The 24,073-nt window shown below is 31.9% G+C and overlaps 1 protein-coding gene across 1 annotated transcript; it reads left to right on the forward strand.

Annotated features, from left to right (window-relative positions):
- Positions 1 to 5,055: 5,055 nt before the first annotated feature.
- On the forward strand, positions 5,056 to 23,591 carry LOC134706592 (SWI/SNF-related matrix-associated actin-dependent regulator of chromatin subfamily A-like protein 1). The gene is made up of 17 exons (XM_063565661.1): positions 5,056 to 5,106; positions 7,873 to 8,689; positions 9,791 to 9,841; positions 10,035 to 10,218; positions 10,951 to 11,101; positions 11,423 to 11,581; positions 12,099 to 12,164; positions 13,908 to 14,045; positions 14,680 to 14,759; positions 15,922 to 16,054; positions 16,373 to 16,443; positions 18,279 to 18,378; positions 18,674 to 18,859; positions 19,756 to 19,856; positions 21,924 to 22,017; positions 22,454 to 22,583; positions 23,266 to 23,591. The coding sequence occupies exons 2-17, from the start codon at positions 7,897 to 7,899 to the stop codon at positions 23,511 to 23,513; spliced, it is 2,685 nt and encodes an 894-aa protein (XP_063421731.1). The 5' UTR covers positions 5,056 to 5,106; positions 7,873 to 7,896; the 3' UTR covers positions 23,514 to 23,591.
- The last annotated feature ends 482 nt before the right edge of the window (positions 23,592 to 24,073 follow it).

Genomic DNA, 24,073 nt, shown 5'->3' on the forward strand with positions numbered 1-24,073 from the left:
AAAATGCCATCATCCAACACAAATGGTAGGTTTCTGATGAAAATGCCATCATTCAACACAAATTGTAGGTTTCTGGTAAAAATACCATCATTCAACACAAATGTTAGGTTTCTGGTGAACATGCAATCATCCAACACAAATGCTAGGTTTCTGGTGAACATGCCATCATCCAACACAAATGTTAGGTTTCTGGTGAAAATACCATCATTCAACACAAATGGTAGGTTTCTGATGAAAATGCCATCATTCAACACAAATGGTAGGTTTCTGGTGAAAATGCCATCATTCAACATAAATGTTAGGTTTCTGGTGAAAATACCATCATTCAACACAAATGGTAGGTTTCTGATGAAAATGCCATCATCCAACACAAATGGTAGGTTTCTGATGAAAATGCCATCATTCAACACAAATGGTAGGTTCCTGGTGAAAATGCCATCATCCAACACAAATGGTAGGTTTCTGGTGAAAATGCCATCATCCAACACAAATGCTAGGTTTCTGGTGAACATGCCATCATCCAACACAAATGTTAGGTTTCTGGTGAAAATGCCATCATTCAACACAAATGTGAGGTTTCTAGTGAACATGCTTTCATTCAAAACCTATGTAAAGTTTGTGGTGAAAATGCCATCATTCAAAACCAATGTTGAGTGTCTGGTAAATATGTCATCATTCTACATTTACTAATATTCGGATATTCTGGTTAACATATTATCATTGAAGACCAATCTTGGGGTTTCTGGTGAACAGGCCATCATTCAACACCCATGTTAAGATTCTAGTAAACAGGCCATCATTCAACACCAATGTTAGGTTTCTCGTGAACAGGTCATCATCCAACACCAATGTTATGTTTCCTGTGAACAGACCATCATTCAACACCAATGTTTGGTTTCTCGTGAACAGGCCATCGTCCAACACCAATGTTATGTTTCCTGTGAACAGGTCATCATTAAACACCAATGTTAGGTTTCCGGTGAACAGGTCATCATTCAACACCAATTTTAGGTTTCTTGTGAACAGGTCTTCCAACACCAGTGTCTGGTAAATATGTCATCATTCTACACCTATCCAGGGATTGTGGATAACATATCATCATTGAAGACCAATCTTGAGGATTTTGGTGAACAGGTCATCATTCGATGCCAACCTTATGTTTCTGTTGAACATGTCACCATTCAACACTTATGTTATAGTTTTGCGAACAAACCATTAGTCTTCACAAATCTACGGTTTCTGGTGAAAATGCCATCGTTCAACACCGATCTAAGGTTTCTGGTGAACTTTTAATCAATCAACATTTATATTATGTTTAGTTAACAAGCCAGCATCCAACACACATGTCAGGTTTCCGGCAAAAATGTCATCATTAAGCACTAAGTTGTGTTTCTTGTAAACAGGTCACCACTAAACACAAACTTCAGATTTCTGGTAAACATTTCAACTTTCAACACAAATGCAAGGTATCTTGTGAACAGTTCATTATCCAAAACATATCTAAGGTTTCCGGTTTAAATGCAATAATTCAACACAAATCTTAGATGGACCTGTCATCATTCAACAAAAATTAATGTTAGGTTGCTAGTGAACCTGGGAACAGTATATCTAACGTTAATATATATGTTCCTGAGTGAACATATCATTCAACACAAATCACAGGTTCCGGTGAACTGCATCATGACATAATTAAAAACCAATCTAGGGTTTCTGTGAACGGTAAACGACCACAGGACAAAATGTCACAGACTGACATAAAGTCACACATTTGGTAGGACAAAAAGTCCCAAATAATTTGTTGACATTTGTTTGAATATATAAGAGAAATTTCTTGAAATATTTAGTTTTAATACATATATTCATATTAAAGTTTAGGAGAGGTGTCATACTTAAAAAAAATCAAGATTTATTTAATTTTAATCATGCAAAAGATATATTTCTTGGCACAATGAAGCCATTTAAGTCCTAATCCACTTTGATCATCTTTGATATTTTTTTTATAAACTTTGTTTACAAAGTTAGTTTATATACAATAGTTTGTCCTGTGACTTTTTGTCCTCGACTTTTTGTCTGTGACTTTCTGTCCTACGTTCTTTATATTCTCTGTGAACGGGCCATCATTCAACACTTATGTTGTGTTTTGGCAAGGATTTGTATAGTAACACAAATCTTTTATGTTTCTGGTGAAATCTTAGGTGAATATGTCATCATTCAATAACAATCTAAGGTTTCTGGTGAACATGCCATTTTTTACACTAATTTAAGGTTTCTTTGAACATGTTACTATAATGATTCTATTCGACACTTAGGATAAGTTTCGGGTAAACATGTCATCTTTCAGCACAAATGAAAGGTGTCTGGTGAACATGTCATCAATAATCAAAATTTCAGGTGTTGGTAAACATAAATTAACACACATCTTTATCTAAACATGTCATAATTCAACACACATTTTAACACATTAGTTTTCTGGTGGTCATTGAATCTTAGGTTTCAGCCTTTTGGAAACAGCCTTGAATAGGTAATGTATGATTTTAAAGCGTGTCTAGTCCTCAACGAGACTTAATATCCTATATAGAATAAAACAGTTATTACATTTAAACATAGAGGTAAAATGTATTAAAGCTGAGACTACTAGAACACGAAGTAGACTCAGATTAAAAGGACACTAGCTGACGAGATTTATACAAAATTAAAATTATGACTTTTGTGCCGGTTTGGTTCAATCAGAGACATATATGTGTATATATGTCTCTGGTTCAATTATTAATTAAAGTGAAATGGTCAAATAATAATTCGCTGTTAGCAGCCAGCACGGTTCAATTTTGTCAAAATAAGCTAAGAAACATCAAAGATGAAATAATTATTCACTTTCAAGTGAATAATTTAAACTTATTGAATCCATATTCATGTGACCTGCAATTAAACCTTTTAGCTAAAGGGGGTAGGAGGGGTCCCAATCCCAATAATTTGTTGACATTTGTTTGAATATATAAGAGAAATTTCTTGAAATATTTAGTTTTAATACATATATTCATATTAAAGTTTAGGAGAGGTGTCATACTTAAAAAAAATCAAGATTTATTTAATTTTAATCATGCAAAAGATATATTTCTTGGCACAATGAAGCCATTTAAGTCCTAATCCACTTTGATCATCTTTGATATTTTTTTTATAAACTTTGTTTACAAAGTTAGTTTATATACAATAGTTTGTCCTGTGACTTTTTGTCCTCGACTTTTTGTCTGTGACTTTCTGTCCTACGTTCTTTATATTCTCTGTGAACGGGCCATCATTCAACACTTATGTTGTGTTTTGGCAAGGATTTGTATAGTAACACAAATCTTTTATGTTTCTGGTGAAATCTTAGGTGAATATGTCATCATTCAATAACAATCTAAGGTTTCTGGTGAACATGCCATTTTTTACACTAATTTAAGGTTTCTTTGAACATGTTACTATAATGATTCTATTCGACACTTAGGATAAGTTTCGGGTAAACATGTCATCTTTCAGCACAAATGAAAGGTGTCTGGTGAACATGTCATCAATAATCAAAATTTCAGGTGTTGGTAAACATAAATTAACACACATCTTTATCTAAACATGTCATAATTCAACACACATTTTAACACATTAGTTTTCTGGTGGTCATTGAATCTTAGGTTTCAGCCTTTTGGAAACAGCCTTGAATAGGTAATGTATGATTTTAAAGCGTGTCTAGTCCTCAACGAGACTTAATATCCTATATAGAATAAAACAGTTATTACATTTAAACATAGAGGTAAAATGTATTAAAGCTGAGACTACTAGAACACGAAGTAGACTCAGATTAAAAGGACACTAGCTGACGAGATTTATACAAAATTAAAATTATGACTTTTGTGCCGGTTTGGTTCAATCAGAGACATATATGTGTATATATGTCTCTGGTTCAATTATTAATTAAAGTGAAATGGTCAAATAATAATTCGCTGTTAGCAGCCAGCACGGTTCAATTTTGTCAAAATAAGCTAAGAAACATCAAAGATGAAATAATTATTCACTTTCAAGTGAATAATTTAAACTTATTGAATCCATATTCATGTGACCTGCAATTAAACCTTTTAGCTAAAGGGGGTAGGAGGGGTCCCAATCCCGAAGCCCCGGGCTTAAAAAACACGAAATCCCGAGGTACCGAGTTTAAATAAATCTAAATCTAAATCCCGACATGCCGAAATTCGAAAAAATAATTCCCGGATCCCGAAATTCCGAGCTTAAGAACACCCGTTCCCAGAGTCTCGATAAAACTTCTTTTAATCATTTGATTGACTAATTCGATCGACAAAAATAATTTATATATGACATAGGTCTATATATATATATATCATATCATATTTACTACATAAGTCATATGTCATATATACATCCAGAGACATACAACCAGAAACATATCTATTTCTAAGGCAGCAACCATTTGATTTTCCGAAAACAATTTTTTCTTTCAATTTCAGCATTACATCACGGTAGTGGCAGCTGAGGGTGAAACAAACACATTTTTTTTCTCAGGGTCCAAAACAAATTATTTTTTTCACCAAAAATTGGAAACAAACTTTTTTTTCCAAAAAAAAACATAGCCCCCCCCCCCCCCCCCCCGAAAATCAAATGGTTGCTGCCTAACCTATAATATAAACCATCTGTATAAACTATGAATCAAACAGACCTCCAGGGGCGGATCGCGCCATTTTAAAAAGGGGTTTCAATCCCAGGATAAAGGAGGGTTCCAACTATATGTCCCCATTCAAATGCACCGCCAATGCCCTTTAAGCTGGGCAGAGACATATATACTTTATTTTTGGGTCGATGAAATTGAGTTGAATATTAGCGGGAAATATATTATCTCCCCTCAAAGTGTCGTAATATATTGAACTATAACTAACTATTTATATTTATATTTAGTAATAATTTGTTTTTGAAAATGCTTATTCTTGTGTTAAAATGTAAAATTAATAATAATAAATTAATGAAATGAAAATAGAATGAAAAATGAAATTCTGAATAATTACGACAATACCGAATTGCAGCAACTGGTTTCGGTTTGATTTTTCTTCGATATTTTTTTATTGGGTTAGTAACTGCTTTTCTCAAACACATATAACTGCAATTGACCAAATCTTGCCAATGCTGTAATCTTTAGCTCAGCTCCTTTCAAAGGGAACAACACTGGTCCAAAATTTTAATATGAGGCAGGAATGAGGGGGGATAGGACCTTTATCGGGACTCCGGGATCGGGTGTTTTTAAGCTCGGGATTTCGGGATTGACCCTTTTGGGATCCTGGAATTCATTTTTGTGATTTCGGGACGCCGGGATTCAATTTATTTAAATTCGGGACCTCGGGAAATCGTGTTTTTAAGCCCGGGATTTCGGGATCAGGACCCTCCTATCCCCCCTCAGGAATTACCTGTGAATGGGGACGCTTTCGTGTCGATACAGCCCCACGTTGATCCAGCCCATATATAAAGTCGATCTGGCCCCAATAAAAAATATATTCATAAGGAATTAAAAAAAATAGATATTGATTGTTATTCATAAATGTTTATGATTTTAATCAAGGATTTGTTTAGTTAGACTAACTATACAAATCCTTGTTTTAATTATAATGTAAAAGGTGTACGGTAAAAAAAATAAAAAAAGGCTTTTGAAAAATATTTTCTTTTAATAGATGAGTATAAAACAACTAGGTTGATAATGTTTTTATTACAAGTTTTCAAGATTATTGGGTAAAATTATATTAAAACGTATATAAAAGAATTCAGACATCAACATTAATCAGCAGCAATTAGTATTTTCTTTCAATTGACTGTGATCCTAACAAATCTTTCATCTTGTGTAATAACAAATAGTTACACAACGGAACAAGCTGATTCCTATGCTGATACATACAACTTTGTTTTTCTTTTTAGTTCTTAAAATATCTGAGACATAATAACATATGTGTTATAGCAGTCTCTGTCTACACACAACTTTTCAAAATATTGTCAACTTTAAGAAAAAAATATATTGACTATATTCGATATTACAAAAATAAACCAAGTGTTATAGAAGCCTCTGGTTTTACCTGAAAAAAATACAATTACTTATAATTATATACGCCAAACAAAAGATCAATTTAACTATAAAGACCTTGTTGCATGCTTAAGTAACTTTAATTAATCAGTATTTGATTGAATTAAGTGATTACAAGTGGCACAATCTTCAGACAATTGTTGAATAAACAAACCAATTATAGACTAATGATTTGGTTAAACAAGACATTGTATGAGGAGTTAAATTTTAACGGTTCTATTGGACTGTTAATATTTATTTAGCTACTCTGTGTGAGGAGTAAATAAAATAAAAATTGCCATGACATTCAAAGTCAGCATGGAAAATATCTTCACATTTTAAAATATATTGGAGCTATATATATGTTATACAAACAGACACAATTAATTTACACTCAGTTTCGTATCGATTTAAAATAGTTCTGTAACTAGTACTCCAATACTTCACTTGCCTGTTGTCATCCATCATCGACACTTTTTGCAAGTTCTGTTCAGATTTGTCAAAAATTCCTCCATATAGTGAATATAGTTTATTTATATTTTATAATGGGGGCCAGATTGACTTGGGGCCGGATCGACGTGGGTCGGATCGACTTGGGCAAGATCGACTTTTGGCCGGATTGACTTGGGGCCGGAACAACCGGATACCAATGGGGACAAAGTCTATAATTTTTTAAAAATCAACAATGACATTTGTCGTCTCAACAATCAAACACATGAAAAATTCCTTTAAATAAAGTCAGCGCAGGTTATTAGTGTTACATGTATATACATTCATGATGAATTTGTACAGTGCTTTCCTAGTGCTTTGGTAAAGGGCCCATGCAATTGTTAATAAATGTTTGTGAATGTTGGCTTTGGGGAAAATATATGAGTCCCTTTGTACGGAGGGTAGGCAGCATCAGCAACTTGCTAGGGTGTTTGTGGACGTGCCCCCAAGAAATTAAAAAAAAAAAGGTTTAAAATTCTGCATTCTGAGAGGAATAACTGCATGAATTGCAAACAACATTTAAGAGATTTGTAAACAAAATATCATGATATGACACCAGAAAAATCTTGCAATGACGTCTATTTATGATTGGGAGTTTTGGAGTTGTTATTTGGAAAAAAAGAGAATATTTTTCTTTTGGATTTGGGCCCAAATTCAGACCCAAAATGAGTGTAGGTAAATTCTTGTTGTACCTACATTGAGACATCTCATACCTATGCAATTTCACTCTGTGATCAGTCATTCATCATAGAAAATACAAACAAGCATCTTCATTTAACATAAATTCATTATTACTTCAGTAAAAAAACTTGAATTTTAAATCCACTTCCAGATTGAAATTAGCTCTTGGAATCAATTTCAAATAGAATAACTATTTGATATTATAGTGTTTCAGCTAGGATTGGAAAATAGAGGGTCACATATTTAAAAATGGCACTTCAGTGCTCTGACACAGGAAAAAATCAATTATTCCATAACATTCCAAAGCAAAATGATCATATTTCTACACTGTACCTGAGAGAACACCAGAAGAAAGTTATATTCAAAAAGCACTCATAAATGTTTAGGCTAAAAAGTGTATCAAAAGAAGCACTAGTGCTGAATTGTAAAACAAAAGAAAGTCTTCTCTTTCATTTCAACATTGTTCAAATATTTTATTAAATTTTGCTTGACCTTAGTTCAACTTCACTGTCAAAATTTTGGTGAAATTTTGTTTTGATATATTTAACAGTATTAGTGACTGATACGGTATTACCAGTTATGATATCAATGAATATTTTTGTTTGTTTTATATATAGTTGTTATATTACAATGTATTGAAAATGTCGGGAAGTGGAGGGCTTACTGCTGAACAGAAAAGGAAGATAGAAGAAAATAGACAGAAAGCTTTGGCAAAACGAGCTCAGAAAACATCGCCAAACAAATCTGAGTATGGGGTCAATAATAACAGGACATCTGGAAATATACAAAAAACAGTAAATTTTCCATCATCAACAAACAAAACATCTGTTACAAGTACTTCTAAACCAGTGTCTACAACAGAAGTACAACATTCTGGTAATTTGTTTAAAGGAAATAATGTACCAAGGCAGACCTCTTACTCTTCTTCCTATAATAAAAATAGCCTTAGCAATCAAATTAATAAACATAGTGCTAATACTCTCTCTAATCAAAATGTAGTTAGTTCATCAAGTCAAAACAGTTCTACAGGAACATATAGACCATATACTGGTACTAGTGGTGGGACTTCAAGTAATGCTAGTTCAAGTAACAGTTCAAACAAACCATTCTGTAACACTTCTACAGGGAATAAGGCTTCAAGTAAGCCATTCAGTAACACTTCTGCAGGGAACAGTGCTTCAAGTTCTGGTCTGTACAAACCCCTTACTTCAACAGACTCACACAGTACAGACTCAAAACCAACACAGAACTTTACAGGAACTCTTCCATCGCAAGAAAAGACTGGAGATAAACAGAGGAATATATTTGGTGCAGGTGCTATAAAGCCAATCAAAGGACAATGTATATTAATATCTAGAGAGAGATTTGAAGTCAAAGTTGGTTACAGTCAGCCATTGATTGAGCTGTTTAAAAAAATGAAGACCAAAATGTACGGTAAGGATCAATTTATGATTTTTAAACAATGGGAAACCATCTAGGAGAGTGTTAAAGTGGGGCCCTGAACACGGAAACACATGAAATAAAAATGGCAAAAACGTTGCACAGAGAAAAAAACCCAGAAAAAACGAAGCACGAGAAATAAAATTGTAAATATTAATGGAAAAAGTAAAATGATTTATTAATCAGCCATTCTTGGAGATTAACTAGTCATTATTATGATGGACATGATGACCCTGCAGTCACGTTTTAGCATCTGCTAGTTGCAACTGATTTGAAAGAAAAATATTATTCATAAAAATTAATTTTAAAGCAATTTTTAATATTCTGCATGGGAACACATAATTTAAAACAATCTGTGGACTGACCAGGCTTTGAATTAAGTCCTGGCCTTAATTTTAATCCAATGCAGGACAAGCACAAGAAATTAAGAGTACCAACTCAAAACACAGAAAATAGATAAAGGAGAACATGAGGCACGCACGTCGAGCCAGACACGAGAAAACAAGAAATAAAACTTCAAAACACGGAAACATGTGAATTAAAAAGGCGGAAAACGTTGCACGAAAATAACCCTTTACCACCCTCATGTAGCAAAAGTATTTTAAAGAGTAAAAACTAAATATCAAAAGTAGATTGTCACCATAATAATGTTTAACATGTTCTAATTAAAAAGTGATTAGTGAATTTAATACATATGATGTGGGATACTACTGACATTATGATTTTAATAAGCTTTCTAATAGATAACCTTTACTCAAACATACTATATGCCTGCTGGGGCTAAATTGAAAGTTTGCAAACAGGAAACTTGAAATATTGTCTTTTGTTATAAAGTTTAGTATAAAAACAAACTTAATGTCAATCACTAAATGTGACATTTTAAGATATGAGCTGAGTATCCTCTATTTCAATGTTAATGGAATAGATTTGATAAACCATAACCATGGATTATTTGTTGAAAGTTTTCATTTGTAAGTCTTCATTGAAAGTGGGACCTATTCATTTTAATGTTGTTCGAAATCAGCTGTGTAATTTCAAAATTATCTTGATACAAAAATGTGCAAATTTGCTTATAATATTTACTGTATTTTTTAGATGCTGTTACAAAAAAGTGGACATTTAAACTTGAAGAGTATGAAGCATTCAGTAAGTTATTTTCTGATTACATATATGTCATGTATATTGAATGCCATTCTTTTGTACAGTTCAGTAACTATCAAAATGAAGAATATCAATTATAGTAGAATATAATCTTCTAATGGATAATTTGTTTCTTATATAATGAGAATCTCACTAAAAAAATAATGTTTTTATAAGAACTATTGTTTATATTTTTCAGTGAAGGAAGTGACAGTGTTCAGACCAAATGTGACAATAGAGCCTCTACCAAAAGCCATTCTACAGGTGTTTAGTTCACAGTTAAAAGGAAATTACACCACTAAAGACATCCCTAATGCTGACCTGTCTGAAGTAGATGTATCACTGGTCAACTCATTATTGTCCTTTCAAAGGGAAGGAGTCAAGTATGATTATGTTTCATTTACCTGTTTACTTTAGACAGATGAACTCTATGGCTTTATAATTGTTCAAGTGTATTTACTGTATTATGAATGATGTGAGATATGTGTGTACACAAATGAGACAGAAAAACAGTAATACAACAAAGACAAAAATTAAGTCAAAAACTCAAATGGCTGGGTTGCTAAGAATTTTCTTAAAAACAGAGAAATCTCTTTATCATGTATACAGAAAATTGAATATTTAATATATGAAATGTAAAAATTCCCCAAACAATTCCTTAATAGTAGATGCACAACTTCAATAGTTTGTAACCTTACATTTGTATGTCCCACTGATGATGAGGAGGAAAAGTAAGTAAGTATGTAACTTCAACATACATGTATGTGCAATATTCTTTGAAGTTTCAGGGATCTGACTTCAAAACTGTTGGAGGAGCGAATAAGGTTTCAACATTCCCTAGCCCACCTACCTGTCATCAGCATACTATAAGACCCTACAGCCAAAAAAAACTATCAGTTACTAAAACATTTACAAATTTTCAGACTTACCAATAAGTTTTAAAAGACTTAAAGTATGGATTGATGGACATTTCTTTTCCAATTAAAGAATATTATTTCACATTGAAAAGTTAATACATAAAGCAAGATTTATGATTAATTTTTATTACAAGATTATACTGAAGGTAGAAGAAGCTTTAAATGCAGTTATATTTTGATACTGTCTTGTGCTTTTAGTTTTAGTGTATCAAAGAATGGAAGGGTGTTGATAGCAGACGACATGGGACTAGGGAAGACAATACAGGCTATTTGTTTGGCATGTTACTACAGGGAGGAGTGGCCATTACTAATTATAGTACCATCTTCTGTTAGATTTGACTGGGCACAGGTTAGTTATCTCTTAAAACAATTCAAAAAGAAAGGAGAGAGTATGAATGTACATGAGACAAAAGTATGAGTTAATACTCAGAAATAACCAATAAATTGAAGGCTTTTATTGTAGCTTGGAAATTTTCCGTGATAAAGTTAACTGCTCACACCCTATTGTAAGATCAAACTGTCAGCTACTTTCAACTTATTGACAGAAAAAAAATGTTGGTTTCAATAATCAAGAACTGTTTTAGTTGATACGTCACGGAGTAAAACAAATTGTTTATCCTTTAATGGTTAATAAAAGCATACAGGATGATATACTTATTCTTTGTTTTAGCAAATTAGAAGATGGGTACCAAGTATAGACCCACAAGATATTTCTGTAGCAACAACAGGAAAGGACACATCATCTAATCGGGTCAACATTGTGACCTATGACCTTGTAGCCAGAAAAGCTAAACATTTACAAGATAAACATTTTAAAATTGTTATTGTGGTAAGTTTTGTTTATTAGTATGGAGCTGATAATTCATTACTTTTTAAGATGATTTTGTTATAGTGAAAAATTGTGACATTAAAGGTTTCGTAAAAATAAGAGTAAATCATAAGTAGCGGGTTAGGTCTTATTATTTGAGATGTGTAAATGCTTTAACAACTGTGTACAAAATATATAATTGACCAACATAAGTGGTTCATATTGAACTGAACTAATCACAAAATTGAACAAGTCAACTATCCAAAGTTACAAAGCCAATAGACCATGTATAAGGTGACATGGCCAAATAGTCACCATGGAAACGAAATGTGGCAATCCAAATACAAATGCATATATACCAAATACTATTGATTTATCACTAGTAGTTCCTGTTAAACTAACCTAATCTCACGATTATACAGGGTTGAAGTTATAACCATTGGAAATAGCATGCCTTTGTCTAAATTCAAGTGAATGAAAAATAAAATGATTTATTAAACTAATTGGTATAACTGTAACCTAATTTATATATTTTCAGGATGAATGTCATTTACTCAAAAATTACAAAACAGCAAGATGTAAAGCAGCATTACCTATTTTACAGGTACATTTTTATTTAATTTCAATTGAAAGAACAATTTAAATTGGACAAGAGGATTATACTAATTTTAATTTAATAATAACTGTTCTAGAGTTATGCCCCTCTACAAATGGTAAAAAATTGCTGAATTTTTCGTTTCTGTTTTCTAACTTGCACTTGCCTCAACCAATTGTTATGAAACTTTTACATAATCCTAATTACAACAAAATCAGATTCAGTACAAAGGAGTAGGGGCATTAAGGCCTAGTGTTGGCCCAAGAAAATAAAATGTTTGATAACTATTTCAAATTGGCACATAATGTTTAGAAATGCATAGGGTCAAGAAATATAAATGAAAAACATAAGGATTTTTTTCTGATGACGTCACAATTACGTCATTATGTTAACTATTTACACAAAATCAAAGAAAATACAGAATTTATGCAGTTTTTTATCTCTATTTCCATTGTCGAAACATCCTGCGCAGCCGAGAAACAACAAAATAATTTAACAGTAGCTTTATAACAACTATTGGCATAATCTCACCAAATATAAAGTTGTTTCTTGGGTGCGCACATACTTTTTCAATCTAAAATTTACTTAAAATTTGATGAAAAAACAAGGAAAATTAGGAAATTTTACAAAATATGCAAATTAAGGCATGATTTATTGCCATGGTAACTAGTTCGATGTCAAATTTGTATTGTTTTTCTTAGTACCTTATACCTTGGTAAAGTTTTCAGTAATTTAAGAATATGTCTGATAACTTTTAAATTTGCAGTATTTTTTGGGCCAAATAAGGGCCTTATTGCCCCTACTCCTTTGGTTAGGGACACTTTTACCGTTGTCCAAACTAATGTATCAATGGAAGCCTTCAAATATTTGTAAAAAATAGATTGTGAATCTCTAACATACTTCCTATTCACAATTATTTTACAATAAGATCTTCCACTTTTTTTGTTAAGTTGATAACTGCACACACATACAAAGAATCATTATCACCCTTAATCATTTTAAGATCAGATTCTTCATGAATTGATGGGAAATGTTAAAGGTTTTATGCATATGTGAAAATAGACCACTTTCGAGTTCATTCGTCACCGGAAAAAACTCGTCAATTATATGCGCCTTTATCACCATCATTTGTGTGTTTAGGGGCGTCGTCACTTCCCTTCCAATGTTGAGCGAGTGGTTAGAAAACTATAATTCTATATTGTACGAATTATTCGGCAAATTGAATTCTCAAAATTGACAATCCACACTGCTGTCATTAGGGAATTGTCAGTTAGTACCTACAGAGCAACCATTATTTCTAGTTTATCCTGCACAAAGACGTTCACTAAGACGCTTGTTGAACGTAAATAGTGCAGGGATACAGGCGAGCCCCTCTATCTGGTAAATGACGTCATAAAGGCGTGCATAATTGACGAGTTTTTGCCGGTGACGGATGAACTCGAAAGTGGTCTATTGCAGTACATTTTGGGCTTTTTTTTTATCATGAGATTGCTGGCTTTTGATTGATGGGAAACACTGCATGAAAGTTTTTTCTTACACAAAAGGTAGAACAGTCAAGCTACAGAGTGTTAGCTGGAACAAACAATAACTTGTTTTACCTTTACTCCTTACATCTACGGAGATAATTAACAACATTAGGTACCAGTTTATTCTTTTAGTCAATTCATCTTTGATTTTCTATTTCTAGTAGCAAAAGTAACAGAAGTGACTAATTATCAAGCAATGAGTTTGTAATAATCCTTATCATTTCAGAATGCTCACCGAGTGATATTACTAAGTGGTACTCCAGCACTGTCCCGACCATCAGAGTTATATACACAGATATCAGCTATTTCTCCATTCATGTTTAAGTTCCAAGATTTTGGTATTCGATACTGTGATGGTAAACATGTAGGTAGAAACTTCTATAAATAATTTAATAAAAATCTGAATCTTAAGAACTTTAATGTTAAATTGTGCATTTAGATATTGATATTTATGGTCCTTCCCTTACCTTGCTGTGTGGCTCTGTAATTCTTGTATCAAGGCTTCAAAACGAGACCAGGCATTATCAGCAACATCTTAATGTGAGAGGAGAAGTTATCAGCGATGTCACTATGCAAGAGAAACATTATCAAGCCTGCTTTCTTCAAGCGTAAAACTGTCTAAGGAAGAGGGAAAAGACCAGTAATAGAACAATAAGCAGATAACCGGGTTGTCTTCGTATAAATATCGTAAAATATCAGCTGCTCGGCACAATGTGAAACTTTTAAACTTCAACATGTTTAATAATAACCTTTCACTAACTCAAATAAACATGTTAAATTACTTGTTGACCTGAAACTTAAATTTCAATTGTTATACACATTATATACAAATTACAAAACTTCCAACAACAGTATACATGTAGTTCATAAATGATTTCTGCAAAGTATATATGCCTTATGAAAGTTGAAATAGAAATGTTAAAAGAAATAAGATAAAAGATAACTCTTTTTTATTCAATGTTAGAAATGAAAGTTATAGAAGTGTTTGTTGTTTTCAGCAACCATGGGGCTGGGATTTTTCTGGATCCTCAAATATGGCAGAACTCCAGATACTATTGGAAGAAAAAATCATGATCAGGTATGTTTTGGAAGATATTTACACAACCTTTAGTGGAAAATAATAATCAGCATACTTTTTATATGTTTTGTAAAAAAAGGGAACATGAAAAAGATAAAACATTAGTTGACAACTTGAAATGATAATTATTCTTCTGTTATCTTAATTACAAAATAATGAGTCTCCTTTTTTTTGGAAAACTTTTGGGGGATCCAAAGAATTATTAAAATCTGTCATAAGGCAAGTCAGAACAATTGGTTATGTTGCTGTTTGACACAATGGTTACTTTTTCATGAGTTTACTTGATACATGTGTACAACAAAAATGTTACAATTGTTGCACACTGTCTTATTCCTTTAAGAGGTCATGAAATACCATCAGTTCTTACCTTTCTCTTTTTCTTCTTATTTGATTTATTTCAACATCAGTAAATTACTGTTGCCTTTATAATATAAGGAGTTTGATGCATTGATATTTACTGAAAGGGGAACAGATAAGTGTGGAAAAGCCCCCTTTTCACTTAATTCGTGAATTATCTGTACAAAAACAAGTTTCACTCAAGATAGCACTGACACAACTTACACAAATGTCTACTGTTGCAATGGAAACAGCAAAAATGGATTTTATTTCCCATTTATGGGAATTATGTTTTCTGGTATGGGCGTCAATCTGTTCGTTCATTTGTCCATCCTTCTGTCCCTCTTCAGGTTAAAGTTTTTTGTTGAGGTAGTTTTTGATGAAGTTGAAGACCAATCAACTTGAAACTAATAACACATGTTCCCTATGATATGATCTTTCTAATTTTAATGCCAAATTAGAGTTATAACCCCATTTCCACGGTTCACCGAACACAGAAAATGTTAGTGCTGATGGGGCATCTGTGTGGCACATTCTAGTTTTTTAAACGGTCCAAACTTAATAATAAATAATTTAAATATTTAAAACTGGCATCAGTCAATGCGTTATTTGACCATGGAACTGTCAAAAAGGCTGCCATGAACATGGCAATTGTCTGACCATGGTGCAATCTGTTATTGCTTATAATGGCAAATCTGATTCTATTGTTATAGGACGATGTTGTGTGAGTGCCAATGAGAGAACTCTCCATCCAAATAACAATTTATAAAAGTAAACCATTACAGGTCAATACGGCCTTCAACATGATAACTGTTATTACTTTTAGGAGATTAAAGAAGGATGTACTTAAAGAATTACCAGCCAAAGTACGACAAATGGTACTTTTAGATCCTGGTGCAGTTAAAAGTACTAAAGATTTAAAAAAGGCTTCAAAAGTGATGGACCTAAAAAGTTTGAAGGTGAGAAAATATGTATATTGTAAATGGAAACTGTTTACAGGCACACATTGTGTTGTAACCAACTTCTTACCCCCTTCCACCGTTGCGTTTGTTGGCACTGTATGCCTTTTGGTATAGAAACAATAGAGATCAATACAGGATCCACTTAAAAATATTTGGAAGGCTAAACCCCAAAAAAGACAATATATTCATGCACAATGTATATTATTCATACTGAAGATTAAAACTGATAATTAAATCAAAATAACATGATATGATATGGTGTCAAAGTTGACTGAGAGTCATTAACTTAACATTTTGGATTATGCCATATTTCAGGGTATGGAAAGAAGAGGTGCTCTGTTAGAATATTTCCACCATACAGGAACGGCCAAAATACAAGCTGTAAAGTAAGAATTGTAATAGATTTTATCTGTTGGAATATTTCCACCATACAGGAACGGCCAAATACAAGCTGTTAAGTAAAAATTGTAATAGATTTTCTCTGTTAGAATATTTCCACCATACAGGAACAGCCAAAATGCAAGCTGTTAAGTTAGAATTGTAATAGATTTTATCTTTTGGAATATTTCCACCATACAGGAACAGCCAAAATACAAGCTGTAAAGTAAGAATTGTAATAGATTTTATCTGTTGGAATTTTTCCACCATTCAGGAACGGCCAAATACAAGCTGTTAAGTAAAAATTGTAATAGATTTTCTCTGTTAGAATATTTCCACCATACAGGAACAGCCAAAATACAAGCTGTTAAGTAAGAATTGTAATAGATTTTATCTTTTGGAATATTTCCACCATACAGGAACAGCCAAAATACAAGCTGTAAAGTAAGAATTGTAATAGATTTTATCTGTTGGAATTTTTCCACCATACAGGAACGGCCAAAATGCAAGCTGTAAAGTAAGAATTGTGAAAGATTTTCTCTGTAAGAATATTTCCACCATTCAGGAACAGCCAAAATACAAGCTGTTTAGTAAGAATTGTTAAAGATTTCAAATTAACAAATGACTAAAACTGAAGTTGTTGTCCAATATTTTTTTTATGGACTTTTGTTGTACAAAAAACCCTAGCAAATTAAAAGGTACAGTTGCAGAAAGAGAATAGAAAATTTACTTTCTGCCCGTGTCCTGTAAAGTGTTTATATTAGACTTTCAATAGTTCAAAGTTAAAGGGATTCATGATTTCTCATACATTTATGTCCTTATGGCAGACTATGCCACATGTTTGAAGCAAATTTTTGATGTCTCCTCTCCTTCTTTTATTAACGATTGACCAAAAAGGAAACCTGTAATAACAAAAATCTCAGACTTGACGTCGCACGAGTTTCAAGCATAGTTTTACTTCTCAACTTTTCATTTACAATGGTCCAGTAAAGAAAACTGTTGTTATGAAGAAATTTATTTGGGAACAACCACTCAAATGAGGGGTAAGGCTTCAATGTAAATGACTATCCCTTTAATGAGGGGTAACCCTTAAATGTAAATGACTATCCCTTTCATGACGGGTAACCATTCAATGTAAATGACTACCCCTTTAATGAGGGATCAATATCAAGTAATAAAATATTTTGTTGTCATAAAACCACTTCTAAGTACAAAAGAGCACATGTTTATATTATTTAAAGAAATTTTTACCAAAGAACTATACATCTATCTGGTATTATTTTGTCAAAACATGTCCAATAATTTTGTTATGTTCCTGGACATATCTTTTTATTACTAAAAGTACATGTAAGTGAACCCCTCTTTTAGGGAAGTTGTTTCAAATATAATGAATTTTCTTCCCTTAAATTTGAAAAAAGTAAAGTTTTATATTAAAAGTAAATGTTAAAAGTATTTATTCATTACAATATAGACTAAAAGATAAGTTTAAGAGAATTATCATAGAGAACAATGGGGCAAACTTATCTTCTTTTTTTTTGGGGGGGGGGGGTCAAAAGAATTTCAAACGAAAAATATATTGATGTTACTTGGTGAAAAAATAAATTGTTTTGGCAAAAGAGGTGGCGAAAAAAATAATGGAGCAAGGGGAAACCCTGCTTTCCTTTGCTTTATTTAGAATACTAGTTGCCAATTGATATTCATTATAAGCATAACAAACAAAGAGTTTTATAGTGTGTATTGTTAGTAGAAAGAACTTATGTTAAATTATATTTATTTGACAAGACTTTGTATATATTAGGATTGACATCAATATGATAAAATATTTCTCTAATTTTTTTTCCAGAGATTATTTGACAGATTTATTTGAAACAGACAGAAAATTTTTAATGTTTGCCCATCACCAAGAATTTCTGGATTCCGTAGAAGAATTAGCACAATCTAAAGTAGGTTAACTTATCTAAGAAAAATAGGATAAGTCATACCTATTAACAAAATTGTATAGAAAAATAAACTATCATAGAAATATCGTGCTATAGATTTGCTCGTAAATGATTAATATCAATAACAACACATTATCTAATTCAATGTTTTGGCAAATAAATCCTTGCAGACTATAGTTGATGGGAGTTTTTTGAAGAATGAACTAATTTAACAGTTTTTCTTTTGCATTAAAAACAAATTGGAATTCAAAATATGAAAATTAGTAAAAATTGATTAATGCTGTTGGTTTTTTTATAGCTTGGAAAATACTATATCAGAATAGATGGCAAAACATCACCAGAAAATAGAAATATATTCTGTAAGAAGTTCCAGGAGAATCCAGATTATAAACTGGCTATATTATCTATCACAGCTGCTAATGCAGGCATTAATCTATCAGCAGCTACATTGGTGGTGTTTGGGGAACTTTTCTGGAATCCAGGGGTTTGTATAAATTGTTATCAAAGTCTTGTTTGATTTAAGATGTTAACTGATAAATTAGACAAGATATGTTTCTAGCTTTGAATGTCATTTGTAAACTTGTTATCATTAAAAATTAAACTTTTGACAGGTATCAAAAGTATATAAGTGTTTTATGTGATTTGGAGTTGAACACTGTCTAATTGTTATAACTATAGAGCAATGTATAATACTTATGTACATATCATAGAATAAATGCATGTTTTCAATGTTTTATCTTAATTTTCCTTTCAAATGTAATTGAAGTAATTAATTACATTTGCCAAGTAATTGGAATGTAATTAATTACATTGGTAAAAAAAGTCAAATGTAATGTGTAATTTAATTGAAGATTTTGTAATTGTAATTGAATGTAATTAATTACTTTCAAATGTAATTGACCCCATGTCTGATTTGGATTTGGACTTGCAACATTCATTAGACTAGTTAATTGTGACTGCATAACAGGATTTAATGATTTTAATTTTTGACTGAAAGGCCTTTAAAACATAGTGAGCTTATCAGAAATTAGAATGAATTTACCAGATTATGTGAACTTGTGTAGTAACGTACAAAATAAAATTCTGCTCAATTTTACTCTCATTTTTTAAATGGAATATCATAATCATCTTGCATAGAAAGACACAAGAAAAATACTGAGTACTGGGGAATCATAACTATTTTTAGGATACCAACTTTTGTGGAGTTCACAGTTAAAAGTAAACCATGAAGTGTAATGTTCAACGAAGTATACATTTTCTATAGACTTTTGATATACTATGAATCAATTATCCACAAAAATAATTTTTCCTGTATCCATGAAAATAAATATCCACGGTAATTGTTTTTATAAAAATACTAGAATGACTATTTATTTATAGATACTTGTACAAGCTGAAGATAGAGCACATAGAATGGGACAACAGGACATGGTCAGTGTACATTACCTAGTGGCTCAAAACACTGCTGATGACCAAATATGGTAGGTCAAGTAAAATGAAGATATTTTTATTGAGTGTCACAGAAGAGATAGTCAATATTTTGTGCTTTATAAATTTCATTGTCTGAAGAATGTATGTTATTTATAAGTGTACATGCATAAGGCCACACCAATTTAATTTCTTGTTCTATGGATTTTTGGACTCCAAAATTTGGTGAGAGCGAACGATTTGAAAATTTTAATAAAAAAATATTTAATTTGCAAATTTTTGAGGCAAAGCTTGAATAGTAAAGGCGAGCGAATATAATTTTTTTTGGTAAACATAAAATAGTAGGTTTTGACAATATTAAAAATTGATTTATCACTTGAACTTTGACATTTCTTTAATTTCTGAAGTATTTTTTACCTGTTCACCAAGAAATAATTAAATCTGGTCCATGTATGTGTGACTCCATCCAAGTCACAATCAGTTTGGGGGCAACCCCTTAATGTTATAAATATACCTTTTACATGGTTTATGAGGTATCAATATAAGTTATAATATATTTGTTTTTACAAAAGGGCTCATATTTTCTCAAAGAACTATATATCTTTCTGGAAATATAATGGTCAAAACATGTCCAAGAATTTTGTGATATTCCTGGACTTTTTAAAACCATGTTATCACATTTACTTTAATCAAAATAAGTGGATCTCTCTTTTAGAAAAGTTGGTTTTTTTCAAGGTCGTTAAAAACTTCCATTTGTTTGTGAAAAGTTGTTTAAAATATGATGTAACTCTCCTCTTTTTGAGTACAAAATTCTAAGTTTTCAAAGGTTTTGTATAGAAGAACTATATACAAATCCTTGGTATTTCTAATTTCTTTTCTACATTAGTAAATTGACCCCTTGAGGGAGGGTTGTTCTCGACCTGATGATAACAAACACAGGTCAAAGTACGGCCTTTTACACAGGGCTTTGATACAGACCAAACAGCAAGCTATAAAGGACCCCAAAATTATTATTGTACACAATTCGAACAGGAAAACCAACGATCTAATTTATATACCCAAACAGGAAAAAAACAATGAACAACATCAACAAACAATAACTGCTGAACGACAGGCCCCTGAATCAATCAGGACAGGTGTATTAACATGCAGCAGCTATGGATAGTTTTGTTTCGCCAGCATACAATATAATTGCAGTTGAAGGAAAATCCTTCAGAATTTCTTTGTACTTCATTCTAACAATGAACATTTTTTGATAGGGAATATAAGTAAGGGGGAAAGAAACCAATTTTTTGTCCTTTTCAGGTATTTCTGCTGTTATAAATTTATATTGGAGCACTCCCACTTTGAATAACTAGGTTTCATGCTGAAACAAATATTCTCTCAGATATTTATAGTGTGGTGCGGTGCTTTTATGATTAAAATCGTTATATACAGGTTAGACTGTGATTTTAAAAACAAATGTTGATATCTTTTTATAATATTTACAAAAAAAACGGTGGGGGAAAAGGACATGATTACATTTCCAGATGCGGGAAGCAGGATTTATAAAAAAAATAAAGAAAATCTGTTTTGAAAAAAAAGGTGCGGGCGGGTCCGTTGAACAAGGAATCAAATTGGTGTGGCCTTAGTTCATTAATTTTCTCATTTGAATTGTTTTACTGTGGGTATTTTGGGGCTATTTAAAGCTTGCTATGTAGTATGGGTTTTATATTAATGTTGAAGGTCTTAAAGAACAACAGTTGTAACAAAGTTCATAATAAATGTATAATAGTTTTAAGACTTTGCAGTATCCAAACAAAGGATGAGTGACTGAAGTATTTCTGTTTAAAAATAATTAGGAAATTATATTGAATGAGGGAGGGCAGGCCATTTTCGGGGCGTAGGGATAGAGTGTTTTTAAGCTCAGGATTTTAGGATTGATCATTTCGAGATCAAGGAATTCTTGTTTCGAATTTCATGATGTCAGGATTTAAATTTCTTTAAAATCAGGACCTCAGGATTTCATTTTTTCAAGCCCCCTAGATTTTGGGATCAGGACCCTCCTCTTTAATGTGTTTATCAATGGTAATTATTCTGAAAATAATAATTGAAATTTTATTATATTTTCTTATTTATAGGCCCTTGGTACAAAAGAAATTAGATGTTTTGAATAAGGCTGGCCTCAGTAAAGATGACTTTTCATCTGCAGATACAACAACATTAGTACTAAAGGTATCTACAATTTAAGTATCAGTTTTGCTTTCCTTGTTGAAGTTTTTAATTTTACTCTTCAATGTTTTTTTTTATGTAATAGTTATTATATTTTTGTTATGTTTCATAAAATTGAGAATGAAAATGGGGAATACGTCAAACAGACAACAACCCGATCAAAGAGCAGACAACAGTGGAAGGCCACCAAAGGCTCTTCAACGCAGCAAGAAAATCCGGCACCAGGAAGTAGTTACACATGTCATGAGCACATATACTAGGGTTGAAAACATTACCAGGATTATGATTTTGATCATTTTGGTCCAGCTTTTCACAAATGACATGATAAAGTGTGTTATTTCTATTTAAATGCATGCAGGCTACAGTAACAGTATAAGTATTGTCTCGATGGAGATTTATTTTTGTAATGAGCTTTGATTTTAAGTCTATTTTTCTACAGGATAGTAGGCAAACAGATTTGATGCAGTACTTTGAGGAATCCTTTATAGAAGAGGATGACAGTTTTATTGCTGACAATGTTGACCAGATAGAAGGACATGATGACCAAATAGAAGGGCATGATGACAATGGTGGGTTTATCTAGTTTTGATTCATCAAATGCGGACAAAGTAAAAATTAAATCACCAAAAATAGACTTTTACAGGTCATGATACTGTCTTCAAGGCACAATATTGCAAGCTCTAATTTTCCCCAAGTTTGGACGAGTTAGTAATAGCTTCAGGGATGAACATCTGACATCAACCTCAAGTTTCAAATGGACAAAAATATGTAGGGATAGCCACAACTTATGAAAACACAGCTTACGTCAGATAAAATGTGGCTAAAGGCATCCCTCATCTTTCATTGTTCATTTTTACTCCGAAAAAAAAAATTGATTGGACTTCCCAATTCAAAACAAAAACAAAGCTGCTATCTAGACTTAGTTGATGAGAAAAAGTACGATTTTTTAAATAGGGTATATAATTTGCCTTTTTAAAGTTTTGATTTGTAATTTTCCATTTCTTTTTATTTCAATCATTGCCTACCAGAATAGGAATTTAATTTTGAAGTACATTCATGATACCTTTTCAGTAGTTATTTTCTTTTACAAATCTTTTGCTAATCACATTGATAAGGTTATACCAGTAATCAGGAATTAGCAATAATAGCTACATGATTTTATTTCTGAATTTACAGTTCTCATTTCAATTAACCCATTTCAAATGAATTTTAGTTTTACAATTCTGTTGAACTTTTTTTTATTTATTTCAGAGGTTGATGATACACATTCCAAAAAAGATGGATCATTACTTAATTATTTTTCCAGTAAGAAAAAGGAATCTTCTAAAAATGTGCCAACAAACAGTTCATTAAAACATACTTATACACAAAAAACGAGTGGACTATGTGCTAATATTGAAGGTCAGAGTTCAAAGGATGATTTTGAAGATGACCTTGAACTGTTGATGGATGATGATGATTGGGATGAAGAGCCACAACTAAAGAAATTTAAAACTTAAAAAAACTTATATTTTGATTCTGTGCATAATCAAAAAATCTAATGAAGGTGCTATCTGTATTTAGTGTTATATGAAAAAAAACATACAAATAATAAAAATGTTCATTCAGTAAAACTGAATTTCTTTATTTTAAAGTTAAATGCAATTGTTGTACTATTGTACAAACAAAGACTTTTTTTATAAAATCACAATATACATCATTGTAACCCATGCCACTAAGTAACCTAGGCTTTTTTGGTTTTGAATTGTCCATCTGCTTTTCACCACTTTGTTTTAGGTTCATTTTCCAACCTTTGTAGTCATTTTCTGTACCTGATAACCTGACAAAACCATGTAAACTTAACATAGACCAATGAATCATGAAAATGAGGTCATGGTCAGATGAATCTTGTCGGACATACATCTAAACCTTACAATCATTCTATACATAAAATATAGTGGCTAATAGCTTACTTGTATAATTGGTATAATATAGTATCTTAAATATAAACCCTATTACAAAAAACTTATTTTTGTCCAATGAACCATGAAAATAAGATCCCAAGTCAGATGTAACCTGC

Source organism: Mytilus trossulus, chromosome 2 (assembly GCF_036588685.1).
Source record: "Mytilus trossulus isolate FHL-02 chromosome 2, PNRI_Mtr1.1.1.hap1, whole genome shotgun sequence".
NCBI classification, from domain to species: domain Eukaryota; kingdom Metazoa; phylum Mollusca; class Bivalvia; order Mytilida; family Mytilidae; genus Mytilus; species Mytilus trossulus.